Source organism: Marmota marmota, unplaced genomic scaffold (assembly GCF_001458135.2).
Source record: "Marmota marmota marmota unplaced genomic scaffold, marMar, whole genome shotgun sequence".
Lineage (NCBI taxonomy): Eukaryota > Metazoa > Chordata > Mammalia > Rodentia > Sciuridae > Marmota > Marmota marmota.
This window is the reverse complement of record NW_026000026.1, coordinates 37,735,885-37,759,106: the sequence shown is the minus strand read 5'-3', so window position 1 is coordinate 37,759,106 and position 23,222 is coordinate 37,735,885. Positions and strand designations below refer to the sequence as shown.

The 23,222-nt window shown below is 37.2% G+C and overlaps 1 protein-coding gene across 2 annotated transcripts in view; it reads right to left on the bottom strand.

Annotated features, from left to right (window-relative positions):
• Sptlc3 (serine palmitoyltransferase long chain base subunit 3) overlaps positions 1–23,222 on the bottom strand; it is a 139,220-nt gene that overhangs the window by 104,670 nt on the left and 11,328 nt on the right. For both annotated transcript variants that reach the window (XM_015476042.2, XM_048811319.1), the window contains exon 2: positions 1,276–1,461. In XM_015476042.2, coding sequence (XP_015331528.1) covers positions 1,276–1,461 — 186 coding nt within the window. The remainder of the gene's footprint in view (positions 1–1,275; positions 1,462–23,222) is intronic.

Below are 23,222 nucleotides of genomic sequence, written 5' to 3'. Positions count from 1 at the left end.
CTCGGTTCCCTAGCTTCACCTTTGAGCAAATGAATTACTTGTGAGCCTGTTTGTATACTAGAATTCAAAATTTCTGATGGCATGCCCTATATTTTCTTCTGTGTAGATCACCCCTAACATGTGCTAAAATATTTGTAAAGGTCAACAGGGATTATAATAATAGAACTGAGTGGGATTTTCTTCTGAAGGTGATACACTTCGCTTAAGGAAATTCCAAAAGAAGTGTTCCACATGATTTGTTCATGGGTGTGTTAGTGTGATAAATATTTATCTTACCAATGGTAGTGCTTGCTAAATCACATGAGTTGAGGTTCTCTTGTTACACTGACATTCATGGCAATATTCATAATATCCAAAAGCAAGTTTTGGAAAAAAGAGATTCATGGCATCATAAATATTTTAAACCAATTTGAAAAATGTATTAACACAATGCAGGGTTTTGTAGAGCTCTGAATACTTTCCAGGTTGTTCTCTAACTCTTTGCAAACACCAGATGATGTAGGCTTTTATAGGTTAATTATAAAGAGTGACTAGATCAGTGGTTCTAAATCATGGGTGATTTTGTATCCCATGAGACATTTGATACTGTCTGGAGGAATTTTTGATGAGCAAATGTGTGTGTGTGTGTGTGTGTGTGTGTGTGTTGGGGGTGCAGTGATTAATCTAGTGTGTGAAGGCAGGTATGCTGTTAAAATTCTTACAATGCACAGGGAAGCCTCTCACATCAAAGAATTATCTAGTGCAAAGCATCAATAGTGGGAAAGTTGAGAAACTGATGAGATGAAATTAAAATATTATATTTTATTCAGATATACTTTCCTATTTCAGGATAGGGTGTAAATATTCAATCTATAGTTAGAAGATGAGAGTATGATCCCACTCAGGTGTCCTTACTCTTATATTTTGATGTTTTTATCTTTCAAATGATATCTATTTCCTGACATATATACATATATAAATTAAACATTTAAATGAATAGAAGAGCTTACATTCAGTGTCTGGCAATTAGCAGTTGCTAAAAAAAATGTTTGTAAAAACAAATCTATCAATTTCTATGCATGTATGAGCTTGTCAAGAACTCACCTACTCTATAAATATAAAGCTCTTATTAAAAAAAAATCCATGAACACACAGGGAGTGAGGTTTAGGGGGTAGAAATTAGTAGAATTTACCCTGAATAGTTCCAGACCATCTAGGTCTTGTCTCTGCATCCCCATTTCTGAGAGCATTTCAGAGCAGACGTGGACACAGATCCAGCGAGATGCATATACATACCTTTTGTTCTTCTCGCTCTACGGCTGCATTGCATTTTTCTATTCCCCAGTTTCTCAAAAAGTCTCTGAAATAGCCAAATAAGGTTCCAATTCCATATCCCATGTAGGTGAAAACCAGAACATGAAGAGGTGCTTCCTCAAAAGATTCAACAATGAGATTTTCATAAAAATGTGGCTTCCCATTTTGCTGAAAACACAAGAGAAAACCAAAGATGAGTAAATCTCCATTACAAATATCCTGTCATACTTAAAAATTTGGATTTTTGACCTTTTATATTTTAAATAACATACTTAAGATGTAAAAACTGCTTGGGAAAATTGGAAATTAATCATTGAAGAGGAGAAACAGAAATATAAAGTTTACTTCATAAAGTCTAATGAAATAATTGATTCAAGAAAAAAAAAATAACTCAACCAATGATCAAACCACTGAATGAAAAGTTAGCAGAATAGGGTGTTCACAAGATGCCAAAGCACAATCCCTTAAATTATTCCTTAATCACAAACCTGGGGTTAGTTCTTTAACCATGTAATTAAAATACATCACAAATGTTGTAACAACCAGATACTCTGTACTCTGTTTTTGATGTAATAATCAACACACAACATCACCTATGAAATTTGATGTAATAATCAACACACAATATCACCTATGAAATATTTAACCTGAATTTAGTCACGCTTTTATATCTAACATCTTTTACAAGAAATTATAATTATATGATAAATGACATTATAAGAAAATAATGAGATAACCCAGGATGTGAAACTTTCTATATGATAATTGGCCTGGTCTATTCAGAAAGTCAATTCTCATTAAAAGAAAAAAAAAAAAAACAGGTAGAGAGGGGAGACTTAAGACAAAGAACAACCAAATTGGATTCTATTTTTTAATTATTATTATTTTTTTGCATGTGTGTGTGGATAAAAAGGTGAAAACGTTATGTTTTGAACAACTGTGGGAAAGTTCAATATGAACTAAAGGCATTGTTAATTTTGTTAGAAATGGTTGCAATATTATAACTACATAAGGAGATATTTTAATCCTGTAGATGCATGCTGAAGTATTAAGGGGGAAAGTGTTATGACAACTCTAATTTTCTTTCAAATTGTTCATTCAAATTGCATGTACACATGGAGCAATTCTAGGAAAATGTTAACAATTGTTGACTCTGGATGGAGGTTATATGGGTATCCATTTATATTATTTTCCTACTTTTCTATATGTTTCCATTTTTTTATAGTAATAAGCTAAAAAAACTTTTTCTTCTATTTTAACATTTCTATGGACTGTTAGCACTAGACCATTCTGATTATTATTTGCTTAGCAGACAGTAACATAACCAATGGTTGTTCAATGTATGAGTGAGCAAATGATTTCTAATGTTGATATTTAATTAATTTTTAGTCTTTCATAAATATTTATATATTCATTTATTATTTCCTTCAGTCTATATAAGTCTATTTGAAGATTCCCTATTTCTTAAGGAAATGATCCATGAAAAAGCCATTTGACCCCTTGGAATGTGTAGTCTTCAGATATTTACAAGCATCAAATATCTACTAATATTTAATGATGTATTATATTAAGTAGTATTAAATAGAAATGCTGTGTGATTTAGTCTCTTGGAGTATTTTTTGCAAGGCATACAATAGATGAAAAAAATCTTGTAGATAAACATTTTGATCTCTACATTACTTTTTTTTGAAATTGGAACTTTTTTTTTACTAGAAATGTACTAGAAATGAGTTCTAAACTCAATTGTAACATATGAAGCTATAAAATTTCTTGAAAAAAAAAGCTTCACAACATTGTTTTTGGTGATTATATTTTGTGATATGAAAGCAAAAGCACAGGTAATAAAAGCAAAACCAGACAAATGGTAAAAATCAAACAAAAGGGTTTCTTCACAGCAAAGGGAACCATCAAAAAAGTATAAAGGAAACTTACAGAACAGGAAAACATATGTGAAAAGGGCTAAAAGTAAAAACATAGATGGAACTCACAAAATTCAAAAGCAAGACAACAAAGGCAACAAAAATAAATAAATAACCCAATTAAAAAATGTGCAAAGGTCCTCAAAAGTATTTTTACAAAGAGAACATGCAAATGCCCAACAGACGTGAAATTTTGTTCAGCATCAGTAATCATCAAAGAAATGTAAAGGAAAACCACATCTCATATTTGGTAATGTAGCTGTTTTCAAAAGATTCTGAGATAACATATTTGGCAACAGTATAGGAAAAAAATTCCTACATACTATTGATTATGAATTGGTATAATTAATATGGAAAACAGTATGTACATTTCTCAAAAAAATTTTAAAAAATAGACCTAATATATAATCCATCAATCCCATTTCTGAGCAAGAAAATGAAGTCTGTGCTTAGAAGATACATCTGGATCCCCATATTCATGGAAGTAATTTACAACAGCCAGTCTATGGAAATAACTTGTATCAAACAATGAATGGTTGAATAAAGAGATCATGATACACCTGTTCAACCAATGTTCTAAATGAAGCATAATTCCACCTGTGGTTGAAGGTCAATGTGATAAGGGACAAATCACAAGAGCAAAGAGTGACAACCTTGTAACAGAATTTTGGGTCACAGTTCTTTTATGGGCACTACTCAGAACCTTATTGTAACCTGCTCACAAATAAACCTTTTTGGCTGATCTAGAGGATGGCTACGTTATGTAAGTGCTTGCAGGGCAATAAACATGTAGGATGTTCAAGGTCAGCCTCTGAGGATCAGCAGGTTTTCTCTTTCTCCTTTCCTGCCCACATTTCATCTTTAAACTCCGCATATGCCCAAATGAAGTAGAGCATTTCCCATGAAATCCATGGGTACTTTCTGCTTGAATAGGCTCTGAGGCAAGCTTCCTCTCTCCTAGTTGAACAGATGGTTCAACTAGATGTAAATAAGGCCCTCAGTTGGTTGCACATGCTGGGCCTGGAAAACTTTGTTCTTTAGTCTCCCTTGACATGTTTTATAACAAAGGAGAAGTTTTCAAAGTTTATCAGTCCCAAATAATGTCTATTTTCTTGTCTTATTTAATTTAAATTTTATTACACAGCGAGAACATGAGAGACCTTCATGGAGAACAAAAAACTTTATTGGTGTTTTTCTTAACAGATGGAAAGTGACTCATTTACCACATTCCTTTATTTAGAGTTGAAGTCAGTCACACCTCTTGGAAAGGATTTCTCAATGTGAGATTGGATAGTTATTTTGAAATATGGGATTTTTGTCCTATTAAAGTAGATGAAGCATAACATCTTGCTTAATGAGTTTGTATTAATTAAGCATGCATCATTGCTGCAGACACAGCACTATGATCTGTAATACTTGGTGGTTTGGTCTAACTTTCCTTACACATCTTTCAAAATAAACAGAGCTTAAGCCACCTTGCCCAGAGTGATTAGTCACTTGGAGCCTGGTGACACCTTGAAGTTTGTTTTCTTGTTGCACTCTTATCACATCTGGATATAAACAGGAGCTTGGACCTGCTGGGAGAAGCAGATGATTTATCTTCCACTCAATTTGTCAGTTCTTTTGCCAGGTGTCATAGGCTAACATGAAAGGTGATATGAAATCAGTAAATACAATCTCTTTCTCCCAGAGTCAATGGTGCAATGGTGTGTCCAAAGTCCTATTAAAGTGTGTGTGTGTGTGTGTGTGTGTGTGTGCAAATGACCATGATATACTGATAATGTAAATGACATATGGAAGACACAAATGGGATCTCCCTATCACATTAAGTGATCAGGAGTGCCTTCCGGAAGGAGGTTGAATTAGAGTCCAGCCTTGATGGAGCTTAATGATGGAGAAGATGTGCACAGGTGTCAGGCTGCCTGGGCTCAAATCCAGGCACTGATTTCATTTGCTGACTATGTGACCTTGTGCAAATCACTTAGTTTCCCTGGATATCAAATGTCTCAAGGGTAAAATGGGGCCAACAAATGTTATTTTGAAAATTAAATAAGATATACATGTGCATCATATTTACTTGTTGCAGATCTCATTAAATATCAGAATTTTCATGATATCTTCTGACTACAGATGACTGTTGAAGCTGTTAGAATGGATAGTGCTACTTTTAGAGAAACTTTTGGGAAAGGAGAAAAGAGAATATATATATACACACACACAACACACACACACACACAGAGTCTTGTTCAATACCTATACATAGGGAGCATTAGAAGACTGAGGGGCCAGTAACAAGACAGAAAGTATAAGAAAGAAGAGAGACATGCAAGGGCTCAAGAGTCATTGAGGGTTGAAAAAGACCACTGTGTATGGGGAGTCTCACAAGACAACTTGAGCAAGTGGTTTTATCAGCCTATTATAGCTACCATTTTATTAGACCAACAGGACTTAAGAAGAGAGAGGCTGGGGAGGTGGTAGGGCTGAGAGTTTTTACTAATCATCAAAGAAATGTAGTGGTGAAGAACAGGACAGAGAAAAGGTGGTGGCTTTGGAAACTAGTAGTGATGGGAGATACTTATTTTGGAATAAAAAAAATATTGAGTGTCTTTAGGAGCTGAGAAAAACATTTCATAGATCAAGGTTAATTGGAGAGAAATGTAAGAGATACTGTAAGTTCTAGAATGAGATCTCCTAAGGAAGATGGAATGAGGAGCCCACATGACTATCCTAACCATAACAACACACCATCTCAGCAGTTTGGGGAACTTGGGTTGCAGACTCTTGTTCTGCTCTAGGTTCTTGGGTATTTAACAAAAAAAAAAAAAAATGAAAAGGGTTGGGGATATAGCTTAGTGGTAGAGTGCATGCTTTAAAAAAATTCAAAAGACTGAGAAAATCAAGAGAATTCTGTTGATTTACCACCCATTCACAAGTAAGCTATTGTTGTCAGAATGAGGTATCCCAAGTAACATGCACATTCATTCCATCATGCTGCTGGGTCATTCCTTGGAAAGGAAAGTCCAGATGAGGAGGCTTTCAGGCCTCGGTCACTCTACAAGAGCAGAACGTTTAGCATGATGTTGAAATGCCAAAGGAAACCCAGAGCACTGGAAATAAGGAGATCATGTTCCTTTCTGAAGTGGACTACATACAGAGTTTTCCACATTATGATCAAGAATTAACATGTAGGTGCTCCTCTGAGAACACAAACTTTCAAAGATACTGGCATTTGGGGAATGAATCTCCACTTACATTGTACATGAAGTTTTTACAGGGATGCAAAACTACTGCAAAATATGTGGAATAAGAGATTTATTTTAAATATTGTACTGTATCCAGATACAGGAGCTGATTTTTAAAAAATTAGTGGCAGGAGAGACCATTTCCCTAATGGTGGCATAAAGAACTCCATAGATGCTTTTTAAAAATAATTTAAAAAATCTGATAAAATAATCAAAATGAAACTTTTTAAAGTGTCTGGAAATTGTTTTAAGGGCATACAGCAAATGAAGAAACGTTTGTTCAAGATGGCCTACTGAATAACCTAAAAGAGACTGTGAAAATAGTGAGAGGTTGTGAAAACAGTGAAAGACTGTGGCACCAAGCCGTGACCCATTCTCTCCCTCCACTCCTCCACCTTCCAGCTCAGCATGAAAAAATTTCCCTTCTGAGCAGGTATAGCTAAGAGGATGGGGCTTCCTCTCCCCTGATCCAGTCCAGGACTATGATACAGTCCCTGAGAGAAGCATGCCTTTCTTATCACTCCAGGTCTATTTTGCAGAGGCTAAATTCCTTGCAAGTGTGGCTGAGAGATTGGGAGTTCCCTTCTTCCTCTGAACACCCACTCTTAAAGTGGAACCTCTTCACTAGGCTTGGCATGCTGGAAATACTGCAGCCCCAGTTGTCCTTACCCCAGCTCACTAGCAGGATATGGTTTCTGTGGTGGAAGAGGAAAACCGGAAGCTACTGTCCCACCCACATCCCTGCTCATAAAACTCTGCTCATGTCCCATCTAGAGAGTGAGGCCACCATTCTGCACCCAGCTCAGAAACAGTAGCTTATTGACTTTGCCCAAGAAGAAGGATTGACCATAAAAACACAGATTAGTAAAGGATTCACTAAGGGAATTGATTGTATTTGGAATGGAGAGCAGGAAAGTGTAAGGCTACAGGATACCCTTGGAAACCATGGAGATTTTGCTGGTAAACAATTCAGAGGGGATTGGTTGCTTCACAAAAACAAGCTAAACTGTGGGCAGTTGTCAGTTCATTGAAGAGAACCAGGGAAATAAGCTAAGAAGAGTCCTCTTGGGGTCAGAACCTCAAAAGACTGGCCTCAAAACACTACAAGGATCATGAATTTGATTGGATCGAATTGTGGAAAAACTTGTGCCCCAGGGTACTGTCAAAACCAATAGAGCCAATAAATAGTGGAGACCAGCTGCTGGGACTGATACCAATAAAAGCAGATAGCTTAACAGATTAGGGAAAAAGATAGTAAGAGACTTGCTACAGCCACTGTCATTCCAGGATAGATAGTAAAGGCTGCATTCTCTAAGGAGGGTTGTTAGAGACTCTGTACTGTGAGGTAAATAGATGAGAACAGCTCAGCTATATCTCACTGAATTTAAGTTTGTATAAATCTGATCAATTTTGAAAAGTTAACACACACACACACTATTTATGTTAAGCCCTAGAATCATCACAAAGAAAACTTTAAAAAATATGAAAATCATTGAAATATATCAATTGTAGAAAATTGCCACACTAGAAAACATTTTCACTAAAGTGAAAATAGGGGAACAAAAAGGACATGAGAAATAAAAAAAGTAAAAGTTAAAGTGGCAGACACAAATCCAACTCCCTTAAACATAACTGTAAAAGGTATGGATGAACCAATTCAATCAAGTGGCAGAGTAACAAGCTAAATAAAAACAAAATTAAATCCACCCATAAGTTGTCCACTGGAGACACACTTCATAGTAACAGATCCAAGTAAGTTAAAATGGAAAGAATGGAAAAAGATCATAAAAACAGCAATCAAGGGCTTGGTATGTAGCTCAATGGCAGAGTGTTCACATAGCATGTGTGAGGCCTTGGGCTCAATCCCCGAACCACTAAAAAAAAAGAATAAAATTTTAAAAAGTAAACAGTAGCCATAAGAAAGCTGGACTGGCTATATTAATAAACTTTAAACCAAACTGTAATCTGAAGTAAAGAGGGACATTTTATAATGATAAAATGGTTAAGCTACTGGGAAGATGTGATAATGAAAACGATATGGGATATGTAAGTTTATCTGAAAGGTTTGTTTTTATCGTTATTTATTTTTTTTAAAATTTTTGGATTTTAACCTAAACCAAGCCTCAATGGGTTGCCTGTGTTAGCTAATGCTCTGCCAGGAGACACAATGTGCTCACAATAGACTGCAAACTGACTATCCATTAGAAAGAGAGATGTACTATAGAGAGATGTCCAGAGTACTGTGGGAACTGGAAGGAAGATGCACCTAACACTGGCTAGAACATGGAGAAGATATCTTATGAATCAGGGGATAATTGATCAAAGGCTTGGAGGATGAGAGTAGGGAAGATAAGGGCAGTGGCAATGGATAGAGAGAAAGATCCTTAAGATATAATTGAGAGAGATACTAATCACCTTTCTCTTGGACCACTGCACTCACCTTCTGTGTGGTTTGTTTATTCTATCCTGACTCCTCAATTCTGCATTTGCTAGATAATTTTATCTCTAGCTATTTCCAAAGTGTTCCTTTGGATAGAGATAGAGAGAGAGATGACCATCAACACAAAGGGTTTTTAAATACTACTGACCTCTGCCGCCTCTGGAGGATTTGCAGTATACAGAAGCTGGGTTGTAAGAGCCAGAGGAGAGAACTTTCTTGTTCATTACTGCATCCCCCTTGTGTGCCTGTGGGCTTATGCATGATGCTGAACAAATATTTATTGAATCAACAAATATTTGCTTATATGACATGTCATATACTTGGTAGACATCATTATCCAAAGTACATGTATGAAGACATGAATTGGCATGAACATACTTTATATACAAACAGAGATATGAAAAATTGTGCTCTATATGTGTAATAAGAATTGTAATGCATTCCACTGTCCTGTATTTAAAAAATAAAATCAATTAAATATTAAAAAAATAAAAAATTAATGTTTAATAAAAATACTGAAGTGAAAAACAAACTTTGGATAGCCCAGTATGTGTATCAAATGTGTTTTCCACCTTTTATATAAATTTACCTATGCCATGACAAAAGCTTTCTTTGGGAAGTGTTAGTTTCAACATAAAGCTAAGTTGCTGAAAGCAGAAGATGATGCCCAGCCTGATTCCCATCTTCCATTTGTTGTATGCATCATTAAACTATGTCCACTTCATACCCTGCTTTTTATACTTTCCTAATTTTTTCGTGTGCTGTCACTTTTCTGTAATTTCTGCAATTTTTCCCTAGCTGTACTTCCTGATTTTTATCTATTTATCTATCTATATATCTATTTATTTTTGCCTGCTTTATGACCAGCTCTGCTTAAGGCCCAGCTGTGGCTTCACTAAAACGATCCAAGCTAAATATTCTTGCTGCATGACACCATCAGTACAGTTAACTTATTGTTTTATAAAACTATTTTAACAATATATTAAAGGACAAGTCATTAAATAAATATTTTCTATTCATTAGAAAGAGAACAGAAAATAAAAGATAACTTGCAAAAATAGTAGCTTTCATTATCTCACACAAAGGACCTTCAAATATTTTAACACTACTGTTCAGTGTGGCAAAGATTGGTTATTCACCAATCACATTTTTTTTCTCTTTTCTCACAGTGAGGCTACATTTTCCACATCCCTTCTATACAAATGTAACCATGTGTCTTAGTTCTAGCTAATTAGAAAAGGGTAGATGTGAAATGTGCCACTTCTGCACCTGGACAATAAGTCTCTCTGTTCTATTGTCATCTGAATATTGACAGCCAAGGTGACCTTGGAAGCTACACATTAAAAAATGTAGGGCCTTTGTTTGCTGATCCCCTGAAAAGTTTTGCAGAGCAGAGTCTTCTCCACCTTTCCCAACTTTCTATTACTGACAATTTGACTTAATATGAGTGAGATAGATATTTCTATTGAGTTATGCTATTGAGATTTGGTAGTTTACACATTATAAAACTTAGTACCTTAATACATACATACAATACAAATATTGTTAAAATTCTTGTACTCCAGAGGACAGCAGAGTAGTCTGTGCTTAGCAAGCTGAGGTCCTGTATTTAATTCCCAGCACAAATTGATTTTTTCCTCATGTCTAATCCTTACTTAAAAGGGTTTAGAAGCAGTCTGAGAAGAAAGTCACCTCTTCAAAGAAACTTCTACCTCAGGACTCACCTGAGCTGACCAAAATTCTAGTTTGAGTCTGGGAAAATGTAAGCCAGAAAACTCAAAGATTCAATTCTTGATTTAATAAGCATCTCTTGTTATTAAGTAGTACATGTTGGAAAATGGTACATTGCAAGTTTGAGGCTTCAGTGACACCAGAAGTCAGAGATAAAGAGACAGGTTATAAACAGAACTTTCTATGTTAGCTACTCCAACCCTTTCTTTTTACTGATGAGCCAGTTCAGTATTTGAGAGGTGAAGTTGGTTTCTTGTCATCACTACTTTCAGGTTCATTCACCTGATAAGTTGGCTAGTAACCAGGGCAGTCCATGAGGAAAGCCACAGACTTCAATAGGTACAACCAGAATGGTGAGTTGAGAAATTCACAGGAGCAACATGATTGTACTGAGTGGGTCTAAATGGAGCCTTAGTAGGATGATCAGTGAATATCTTCTGAAGGAATGAATGAATGAGGAAGAGCCAAGACTGGGAAACTTGGGAGAGGAGAGGAGGAAGGAAATTCCAGGAGAGGAGACCTGGCTTGAACATTCATTGGTATGAAATGAGGACCTAGGGCCTTGAAGAGACCTCTAGCTGGATCTCCCATCATACATCCTTGAAGATGAGATGCACACAACCCCCTGGAATTGAATATTAGAAAGTTTTCCCATGGCAAGGTAAGGCAGACATTCTCTTTTAGGTACTGTATAAGAAAGTTGTGCCATCGTTGGAATGCCACCTTATCATAACTGCAGAAGGAATGCAAGGCACAAAGATCTGTAAACTACAACCTACCTGGGGAGGCAGCTAGGGTGGAGGTGCCAAAGTTTATTGGACATGATTCAACTTTGGAGCTGAGTGGCTGTCATTCACCACCTTGTAAGGTTGCATTCTTTTGACCTTGCTTATAATCACCTGGCTCACTTGAGGAACAGAGAGCTTTTATTAAGTTGGGCTGATTAACCAGAAAAAACAATGCACCAATTAAATATCTCTGAGAATAAATACCACATTTTTGACCAATTATAGTGTGCCATTTTAGAATAATGCTTATCTGTAAGGTGCTCAAAAGCTTTTATGGCCATTACATGATATTCTTAAGAATTTATTTATTTATTTGCATGATATCCCTAAGAATTATCTTCACTTAGTAAAAATGATACAAGGGTGTTAAGCAACTTGGCCAAGATTATAAAGCAGAAAAAGCCAAGACTTTGAATCTGTTATCTCCACAACTTGAGAATTGAAGCCAGAAGGAAGCATGAATTTAGACCTCTGAGACAAGACAGATTGGAATATATTTCAGAAATAAAGTAACCATGGGATGAATCTTTTGTTTCTCCACTAATACCTGCAAACACTCTTTGGGAAGATTGACTGTTCTGTGCAAGAGAAGGCATGAATAGATTACTCAGGTAGTCTCATTAGAGATTGCATCCTCATCAAGCTCATATGTAGTAGAGAGATAAAAATGCACACATTGATTATGACTAGAAAGCAAAAAAGTATCCCAACATCTAATCAAGTACCATAATGGTAGCTAAAAGGAAATAAGAGTTCCATTATCATTTCATATTTCAGCACTTTTTCATTGATTCATTCATTCAATAAACATATAGAGTAGGATTGAATACCTACCCTGTGCCAGCTTTTGTGCTGGGTCCAGGTGACACAGAAGTGAGCAAAAGGACACAGCTCCTGACCTCATGGTCTAGACCTGTGCTGTCCAATATAGTAATCATTATCCACACATGGCTAAGTTACTTTTAAACTTAACTAATTAAAATTAAGTACATTTAGAAATTTAGATCCTCTATTGCACTAGCCACATGTCAAGTGTTCAACAGCCACATGTGGTTTGTGGTTACTATACTGGAGAGGACTTAGTAGAACATTTCCATCATTGTAGGAAATTCTGTTGTTCAGATGTTTGAGAATTATGGCCCAGAGGCCAGATTTTGCCCACAGCCTGATTTGGTAAACAAAACTTTATCAGAACATGGCTACAACCATTTGTTCATGTTTTGTCCAAGGCTGCTCTTGTGATATGATGGCAGTGTTGAGTAGCTGTGATAGACTGAATGGCCTACAGAGTTAAAAATATTTACTATCTGCCCCTTAGCAAAAAAAAAAAAAAAAAAATGGGCAACCTCTGGTATAGATAGAAATACAAATGTAAAACAATACTTACAAAAAGAGAGATGGTGATGTTATTTAAAATGAAATATAAAGAATTAGTAGGAGTTTAACAGGAGTAGAAAGTCTCTCCAAAAGAAAACAGAGCTTGGGGAAGTGGAAGAAGGTTGAGATAGCATGGGAAGTGAGGGGTAGGGGTGGCTGAATGTCAGTTCCACGACAAGGGACTCTCCACTTTGTCCATTGATAGTACTCTAGTACCTAAAGCAGCCTCTGACAGGTAGCAAGTGTTCAGTAAATATTTGATGAATAAATAGATATATAAATGAGCAGTCTGAGGTTATGCAGGACAGGTAAATCAAGTTATGAATTGCTGCCTTGATCCTAATAAGAGAAGCCACTGATGAATTAAAATAAATGATGGCCTGATCAGATATACACTCTCAAAAGTGCCCTAAGAAGGTGGCATGGAAAAGGATATTCATGCAGATTTCACATGCAGTGATTCATGGCAATTGGTGGATGAAAAAGACAACAAAGCCAACTTGCTCAGTTGACTCTGGAATTTTGACCCTCTGACTAAAAATCAAAAGGATAGAGTCTCCAAACTGTACAGAAATGAACCAACCGAGGAGGTTTTGAACATCACAGTGTGGCATGCACTGTGGCATTTCTTCATGGTGCTGCTGGGCAGCCATGACTCATAGATGAGTTATAAGGAGGGTGGGGCTCCTGAGTCATTTGGCTGAGTTCAGTGAACCGAACTTGTACTAGGAACAATGTTTTTTTCTCCACTCTTTGAATCAAAATGAACCAATTTCTTCTTGTTCCCAGTTGATGCTGAGCTGCGGTTTTTGGTTCCCACCCCAAAACTTCCCATTCCCTGGGGCTAGACCAAACAAGTTCTGCCATTCAGCAGCACGCAAAAGCACAAATCCTTCTGACCCAGAAAGTCAGAAACTTGCCAGGGAGTCAACTGCTGCTTCTTTCTGTGTTGGTTAGGAATTGACTCTTTGTTGCACATACCTCTTGCTTCTCTACCTTCCTTCACTGCCTGTCACTCCATATAATCTGGATCATCGTTTGAAGAGATAATGCCAAGTTGAGTGTACATAGATTCACTTTGTTATTCACAGAAAGCAGCACATCTTGTTTTATTTTCCATAAAAACCTTTCAAGTCCATGAAAAATAAGTATAATGTCTCCAAACAGCCAATTCACTAAGAATAAAGCACTATGATTTATTTCGTTGCTTCCAAGAAATCTGGTATCGATGGCAAATAATAGAAAAAAAGATAACATCTCCCAGAACAATCCTAACCTTGACTAGTCTTTACCTGTACTCCAGGATCAACTAGTTTAGCAGATGAAGGCATTTTTTTAGCCTTCATAGTTTTTGAGCCTGAAGTAATGGCTGGGCACAAGGCCTAAGTCATTTGATTGAGGTACTCAGACCTGGGACCTAGGTATAGCATGCATGTTATACTTAGTGAAATAAAACTGATATTTGTGACTTACTTTGGCCAGTAGATCATTTTTTTACAGATTACCATGTTCAGTACTTTTATTTCTGAGTATAATACTGAGTCTGTAGACATTTTATTCCATTGTATTGGTAAAAATTTAACCAATGGGAGGCATGACCCCTTAGAGAACAGGCATCCTCTCTTGTCATAAACTCACAATCCTGCTGTGGGATTTTCCTAAGCACCCTAAATCATTCCCACAAGCTGACAAAAAGTGTTAGTGCCAAAGGCCCCAAGAGGGTTTGTTCTTGGTTCTGTGATGTCCAAGGGTATATTGTGTAGAGGTTATTTTGAGAACTTGGGCAAAAGACTACACCTGTTTGAGTCTCTGTTGCTTCATATATAAAATAAAATCAAATAGCTCTACCAGTAGTCAAAATATATGAGTGTTAAAGATCGGGTCCCGGGTATGAATTTCAGATTCTGGTGAAGACAAAAAGCAAAAGGGATTCAGTTTTAAAGGAAAAGGAAACTGTAACTGTGGTGAATTTTGACTTGGGGGTTTGTGTTAGTCAGCTTTTTAACACAATGACCAAAATATCTGACAAGAGCAACTTAGGAGAGAAAAACTTTATTTGGGGCTCACAGTTTCAGAGATTTCAATGCATGGTCAACTGATTCCATTGCTCTGGGCCTAAGGTGAGGCCGAGCATCAGAGGTGGAAGAGCATAGCAGAGGAGAGCTGTTCTGCTTGTGGTGGCCTGGAAGCAGAAAGAGAGAAGGGAAGGGGCTGCAGAAAAGATGAACTCTTCCAGAGCGTGCTTCCAGTGACCCACCTCCTCCAGCCATGCTCCACCAGCCTACAGTTACCACCCAGTCAGTCACTCAAGCTAGGATAACTGATTAGGTTACAGCTCTCATCATCTAATCATTTCACTGCTGAATATTCCTGCATTAACACAGAGCTCTTGGGAGATTTGTATATCCAAACTATAACATTCTGCCCTGACCCCCAAAAGCTCACGTTCATCTCACAGTGAAAAATGCATTTAGTTCATGTCCAAGAGTCCCCATAATCTTACAGTTACAGCACTGCCCCTAAGTTCAATGCCTCCTCTGAGGCTCTTAGCTGTGGCCCATATAAAAACTAAAAGCAAGTTACATTTATTCAATACACAGTGACACAGAGTAAACCTTTCTATTCTAAAAAGAAGGAATAGAGGCATTGAAAGAAAGGATAGGACAAAAACAAGACTGAAAACCCAGCTGGGCAGAGTCCGATAGCTACAACTCCTGCTTCTTGGCACATGGTGGCAAGATGCCATCTTTACAAGGCTCATGCTTTGGTCTTGCTTGTCGCAGTTCTCTTCCCTTTTTCTGAGCTTGGTTCTCTCTGTACCCAGCAGCTGTCTTTTGCAGACAGTCCACTTTACTCGTATCTCTTAATTCTTGGGGTCTCCATTTCAGCTTGGGCCTCAACCTCACAGCTTCACGCATCACCCTGTCATAGGTAGCATGCAGGGATTCCAATCCTGCTACATTTTTTTTTCCTGGCCTCCCAGACTTCCTTTGAAATATTGGTGGACATCTTTAGGAACCTCCTAACTTTAGCATCCTGCATTCCTGCAGAACCACCACCACATGGTCTGCCACCAACTCAGGCAGCAGCTGAGCTCCCTGGGATCATGACTGCAGTAGCCTCTGAGTGTCTGGATGGATGGGCATGATGGAAACACCTTCTAGGTCATCCTGTGCAGGCAGGGTGCCCCCATGAACTCTTCTCAAAGGAATTTTTACTTTAACACCCTTGAGCCTGAGATAGGTGTGGTCTTGTCAATTTTTGAGATGCTCTCAAGATATCTTTTCCATTGCTTCTGTGGAAAAAATACTTAGAATTTCTTTAGTGCTGATAATTTGTTCAACCAACATATCTTCCTTGCCCTCAGTTTTACATACACTTTTCTAGCCAAACTGAAAGTTTAAAAAATCCTTCTGCTCTGCTTTTCACTCTTGATTCTCACAGTAAACTTGGCTAAATGCTGCCAACAATTTTCATGCCACCTCTTGAATTCTGTACTACCTTTGAATTTCTTCCACCAGGTTAAGTAGTCCATCACCTTGACATTCAGCCTCACAGAAAGTCTCAAGACATGGGCAAAATGTCGACAACTTTTTTGCCATAATGTAACATGAATGGCCTCCAGTCCAAATCCCAAATGAGTTCTCACTCCTCTCTAAAATCTCATAAGCACAGTGTTTACTGTTCAAATTCCTATGTGCATTCTGGTTTTCTGAGTGCCCGCCAGACTCACCCATTAAGCTCTGCTTATGACATTCTAAGTCTTCTCTAGCCTGCATCCCCAAACTTTTAAGAACTCTTACCACAAACCACTTCCAAAAGCTTCTGAACCACGTAGTCAGGTTAATCACAGCCATGATCAATTTCTGCGTTAGCCAACTTTTCATTGCTGAGACCAAAACCAGACAAGAATAACCTAGAGGAGGAAAAGTTTATTTTGGGCCCATGGTTTCAGAGGTTTCAGTCCATGATCGGCCAACTCCATTGCTCTAGATCTGAAATGAGGCCGAGTACCATGGCAGAAAAATGTAGCAGAGAACAGGATCTTTGCTTGTGCCAGCCAGGAGGCAGGGAGAAAAATGGGAAGGGGATACAGGAAAGATGGACCCTTCCAAGGCATGCTTCTAGTGACCACCCCCTCTAGCCAGGCCCCACCTGCCTATAGTTACCACCCAGTCAGTCCACTCAAGTTAGGATGGATTGATTGGGTTAAAGTTCTAGTAGTTTAATCATTTCCCTTGAATATTCCTGCATTAACACAAGAACTTTGGGGGAACACCTCATAACCAAACCATAATAGGATTTGACAAAACATAAAACCAGTGAGGATAAACAACCCACTCCTATTTTTGTATCCTTCTGTCAGTTATTATAATCATTCCCAAATGTTCATCTGCAGCTCTATGAAGATATTTGCTAAATTTTTTGCTGATGTATGGGAACATTAGAAAATAATATATATGCACTTATTTATATAGTATATTATACATACATATAAATTATATATATATATATATATATATATATATATATATATATATATATATATATCACATTTTATTTATCCATTTATCTCTGGAAGGGAACCAATGTTGGTTCTGTAGCTTAGCTATTGTGAATTAAAGTGATAGAAGCATTGATGTGGCTATGTCAATATAGTATGCTGATTTTAAGTCCTTTGAGTATATGCCAAGGAATGGAATGACTGGTTCAAATAGTGGTTCTATTCTACAAACTTTGATTTCTTACATGAAATTTGAAAGCCTGTTGTTAGGATTAACACTGTTTTAAAAAGGGCAATTACAGAGTAGATCCTCATGTGTGAGGACTTGAATTGTCATTGATTCTGTGACTTGAGGTCCCAAAACATGCAGAAAGGAAGCTTTCTACATGTGGCTCTTATTTTAGGGCTGTCTTTACTTCTGATGAATGCAATTTTGAAGTATCAATTTTGAAACTGCAACTGGAGAAATTTGTAACTGCAGATGCCACTTTGAGACTCATCAAATAATTACAGTCACTGATTTTTCCCTTAACAAGTTGAGGTTTCAAAAAAAGGTGCAACTTGCCAGAAAGGATCTGGAATGGAAATCAAGAGACTGGACATCAAATATTGGTATGACCTTAAAGGTAATCACTTACGCTTGCTGATTCTTGGTTCCCATGTGTAGGAAGACAGGATAAAAGGTAATCATAAGGATTTCCACACCTAACCTCTCTTCCTACTATCTGGATTATACTAAAAACCCAAAGAAAAATAGCTTTTGATCCTTTCGGTATTATGGGTATATAATAGGGATGTTTCTCTAGTTGATTGCCTTCTAGTGAGCCCTTCCTTTACCTGATTAGATGCTAATTTAAAGATTGACTATCTTTTCTAGAGATTAAACCCCTTAATATTAACTACAAAGTTTTAGAACACCATCAGTCAAAGCTTTCTCATGAAATCTTATCTAGTAATAACAAATGTTATTAATTAATTGTTATATTTGAGTTAAAATTTACATGCAGTGAAATACACAGACTTGAGGTATACCATTAACTCAAGTAAAAAAAATGCTGTAGTCAAATATGGACATCTGCTTAGCAATATGCATGCTAAAGGTTTTAGTGATAAATTTTATTGATTCTATAATTTTCTTTTAAATTAACATAATATATGTATTGATTGATGGATTAAGGGAAGGATAGATGAGTAAACATGATAAAAATAGAAAAAAAAACTTGTAGAATGTGAGTGGTAGATATATGATTACTTCCTATAGAATTATTTTGCAAATTTTCACAATAAAATGTTGAAGGAAAAGGCATTTCATCTAATGATAAAAACACAGATCCTGGGACCAGTTCACACTGCTAAACTAGCTACTTAGTCAATTAACTTTGGTACAGCTCAATTTACTTATCTAGAAAATGTGCATAGTAATACTTTAACCTCATAAGGTCAGTTGAGGACCAAATAAGTTAGAATTTCTAAAGTTATTAGCATGTAATTCAATATATAATTTCATTAGATAAAATTTTAGAAAATTATCTCATTTATGGAGTCATTAGTGAAAAAAGAGATCAGGCTGATTTTTCTCAGGCATTCAACTATGAAAATGCAGAGTTTTATTAGTACCCGATGACAGGCCAATATACCCTGGGGGATTATCCACTTTCCCCTTTAATCCTGATATATTTTATCTTCTACTAAGAAGTAACAAGAATTTTTGGAATGAGTTAATAATGTTTAATTTCTATTTTCATTTTCTTCAAAAAGTTCCAATTGCTTAAAACATGCTTCCTGTCTCAGTCTTGTAGTACATTATATATAATAACTGGAAAGCAGTATAAAAGTGGGTAGCTACCTAGTCACACAAAACAATCTAAAGATTTAACAATTTTCACAAAGAGGATCATAGTTAGTATACATGTTCTTCAATAAGAGTTAGAAAACCTGTGAATTAATTAATAAGAGGTAATATAGCTTAAAGGTTATAAAGAAAGCCGCATATAGTCTGAGCAGGGTAGCAAATAGAAATTTGAATTAAAAAACAGGATTAAAAAAGAGATTTCAAACAACATATTAGGAAAAAAGTGAGTAGTTTTATTCATTTACAAATATTATTGAATACCTACTATGTACAGGCTCTGGTGTAGGTGTAGAAGATTGATGAATGAATAAAACAGAAATCCATGCCCACACGGAGCTCATAATCTAGAGGTGGAGGCATACAACGGATAGGAAAATAAATTAGTGTGTTTGTATGTGTGTCTTTCTATGTGTAGGCATGTATGTGACTGTGTGTGTGTGTGTGCGTGTGTGTGTGTGTGTGTGCATGTGTGCATACACACAGATTGTATTAAATGGTAAAGAAAAAAAACAGGAGCTGGGCACAGTGGCACACATCTGTAATCCCAGTGGCTCAGGAAGCTGAGGCAGGAGGATTGCAAGCCAGCCTCAGCAAAAGTGAAGCACTAAGCAACTCAGTGAGACCCTGTCTCTTAATGAAATACAAAACAGGGCTGGGGATGTGGCTCAGGGGCAGAGTGTCCTGAGTTCCATCCCTGCTATGCCCCCAAACAAACAAACAGGGAAGGGACAAGTAAAGAATTTTGCAATTTCATTTCTTTCATTTTCAGAAAGGATTGTGAGCCTAAGTCCCCCAGAGCATGTGATGAACTAAGACTTGAAAGGAAGGAAGGGTGAACCTTTGGATGTCCAGGGAAAGGGTGTTTCAGGCTCAGGTAAGAGGAAGTACGAATGTCACAGACCAGCCAGCTCAAGGAGCAGTGAGGCGCTGAAAGAGAGTGAATTCAAAGGAAAGTAGCAGCAGATGAGTCAGGGAGTACCAGGCCCTGAGGCCTTAGGTTAATGTAAGGATTTTAGCTTTCACTCTGAGTAAATGCTAGCCATGGGAAAGAATTAGGCAGAAGAACGGCAGCTGTGGATTTCCTTTCAACAGGATCTCTGGTTGCTGCATTGAGAATGGTCTTACAGATGGCATCAGACGGCGGGCAAGGGTACAAGCAGAGCCTGGCACTTTTAAAACATGTCTAGGAATTCTTTGATACTGTTCCCATTGAGAGGTAGGATGGTCCCTTCCCCAGAACCTAGTCATCTTGTTTGAGATTGCTTCCATCCCGTTTAGTCCTGGCTTGTCTAACCCTTCAGCCATCATAACCCAGGTGCCAGACCTGGGAGTGAGGACTCCAAGTTGGAGGTGGATCATTCTGGCACAGTTCTTCCAGCCCTGCCAATTGAGTCTTCCCAACTGAGGCCACCAGACATATAGAACAGGGAAGAGTTGTCCCCACTGTGCCTTTTCTGAATTCCTGACCAGCACAATCAATGAGCATAATAAAACAGTCATTGTTTGTGCCATTATGTGTTGGGTTGATTTGTTATACAGCAGTAGGTAACTGAACACAGAGAAAAGACATGGAGCTCCTGCACTAATCCAGGCAGGAAGTAATGATGGCTGAGGCCAGAGGGGTTGCTGAGAGAAATGTAAGGAGTGTTCAGATTCTGGATCTGTTGTAAAGGAAGGATTACGCTTTGCTGACAGACTGCATGCGGAATATGAAGGATGAGAAAGAACAGTCATGAATGATGCCAAGGATGTTGGTTTGAGCCACAAAAAGAATAGAGCTGCTATTATTGAGATGAGAAAGACTGTAAAGTAAACAGGGTTGGGGAGGGAAGGAGGAAAACCAGGGAATCAGTTTTGTAGGTATTAAATTTGAGAAGACTTTTGATGATCCAAGTGGAAAGACCAAAAAGAAAGACAGAAATGTCTACTGTGTGTGTGTGTGTGTGTGTGACACAGTCAGTTGAAAATGCCTCTCTCTCTTTATATATGTGTATATATATATATATATATATATATATATATATATATATATATATAATTACATATAAATAATAATGAGACAATATTAGATCATCATGAGAAATATGTGGTTAGGAGAAAAAAAATACTGGGATTTAGCCTGGGGTCACTCCATGGTTTATAGGTAAAAGAAATGAGAAGGAACTCTAACAGAAACTACAAAAAAAGTAGCTATTGATACAAGAAGGAAAATCTAGAGAGTCACATCCTGGAAGCCAAGAGAAAAAAAGGCGTTAAGGAGGTGTGTATTAGTCTGCTTGTCTCTATTGAAATGATACACCTGAAGTTGGGTACTTACAAAGAAAAGAGGTTTTGAAGGCTGAAAGTCCAAAAACATAGTGCTGATCCTGGCAAGAACCCCTTTGACTGCATCACCTTATGGCAGATGGCACCACAATGATAGAAACATGTGTGGGAGGAGAGGAGATCATTTCCAGACAGGGGGTTGCAGGGAGATTCAGGGGTTGGGCTCATTTTTTTTTTTTTAACAACTCTCTTTCATGTGAACTAAGTCAGCAAACTGACTTCATGAGAACTAACATTCATCAATTCAAGGGCATGCCCCCAGTGACCTGTTGACCTCCTACTAGGCTTCACCTCTTAAGGTCCCAGTTTCAACACAAGCAGAATGAGGACCAAGGCTCCAATACATGAAGCTTGGAGCATAAGATGAACCCATATCCAAACTATAGCAAGAAGGGAGAGAATACTTGTGTCAAATGCTGCTGACCGGCCAAGTAGAATGAAGATCAAGAAGTTACCATTGGATGAAGAAATTTAAGAGTATAAGACTATTATTTATTGAGCACCTATTATATGCCAGGCATCATACTGACCACTCTTATGATAGTAGTAGAGGTGAAAGAGATAGCTGTAAGCTTTAATAGATAATAGTTATAATTTATTGAGTATATACTGTATAACATATTTACTGGGAATCTTTCATGTTTTAAATTATTTAAATCTTCATGATACCTTTGTGAGGGTTAGATCAGAGGCAAAAAACTGCCTGCTCAATATGGCACAACTAGTAAGTGGAAGGCTTGTGAATCTCACTGTATCTGAGGTCCTTAAGAAGTTTTGATTTACCTGGAAAATTCAAGGGGAACTGTGGTATGAAAAGTTACCACACAAATATCCATCTTGGGAGTATAGTTTTACTCAAAAGTTTTAAGTGAAGACACGAAAGTACTCTTGTAGTAAAGGAAATATAAATTTATTACAGAGTAGAATGCAAAATTCTAGTATAATTTTAAAATAAATGTTTTACACACAGGGAGTTTATGGACTGATTTTCTATGTGTGGTTTTCTGTCTTTGGTGACTTTCTGTGACGCCTTCACCCTACATCTTCTCTGAGATAGATGATTTGTTGGTACTTTTGGCTGGGTTGTAAGTATAGGGTTACCATAATTGATAAAGACATTTCAGTGCTAACATTTATATCCTGGGGATCTGAAGACATGAGGGAATAGATGAATTCTCTACATAGAAATTTCTGTGATCATAGACATATCTACTTTTCTATAACAGGTATCTGTCAGGTTCTCAAAGGTATCCCTGACCTCTCAAAGGCTAACAACCACATGGCAGAGGACAAACAGCCACATATAACTCATGGTTAGAAGGATTATCGGGGTTTACATATAGTTTTCTTGTTGGACAACTTCTGAAGGCCCAGTTAGGCCAGATCTAGAGAACAATAATGGTGACCAGGCTTTGAGCATTCATGGTCTAACAGAAGGTGTCTGTGTCATTTCCTTCCAAGTCTAAAAAAAATGGGGTTTGGACAATACATTTTGCCAGGTTTATGACATTTTGATGAACATTCTGAGACCTAATGTTTGAAATCAGGGTTAGTCAAGGAGATTTAGTGCATGAAGTTATCATAAGGGTCCCTCCAACCTGCACATTCTGGGACCAGGAGTTAAACATAAAAATTCAGGAAAGCAAAGACGGAAGAATCATCTATTGCTTTTTTAAAGTACAAAGTAAATCTGAAGTGAGGGGAGCCAAATTCCTAGAGCCATTTTTCCTAAATATACATGAGAAAAGAGG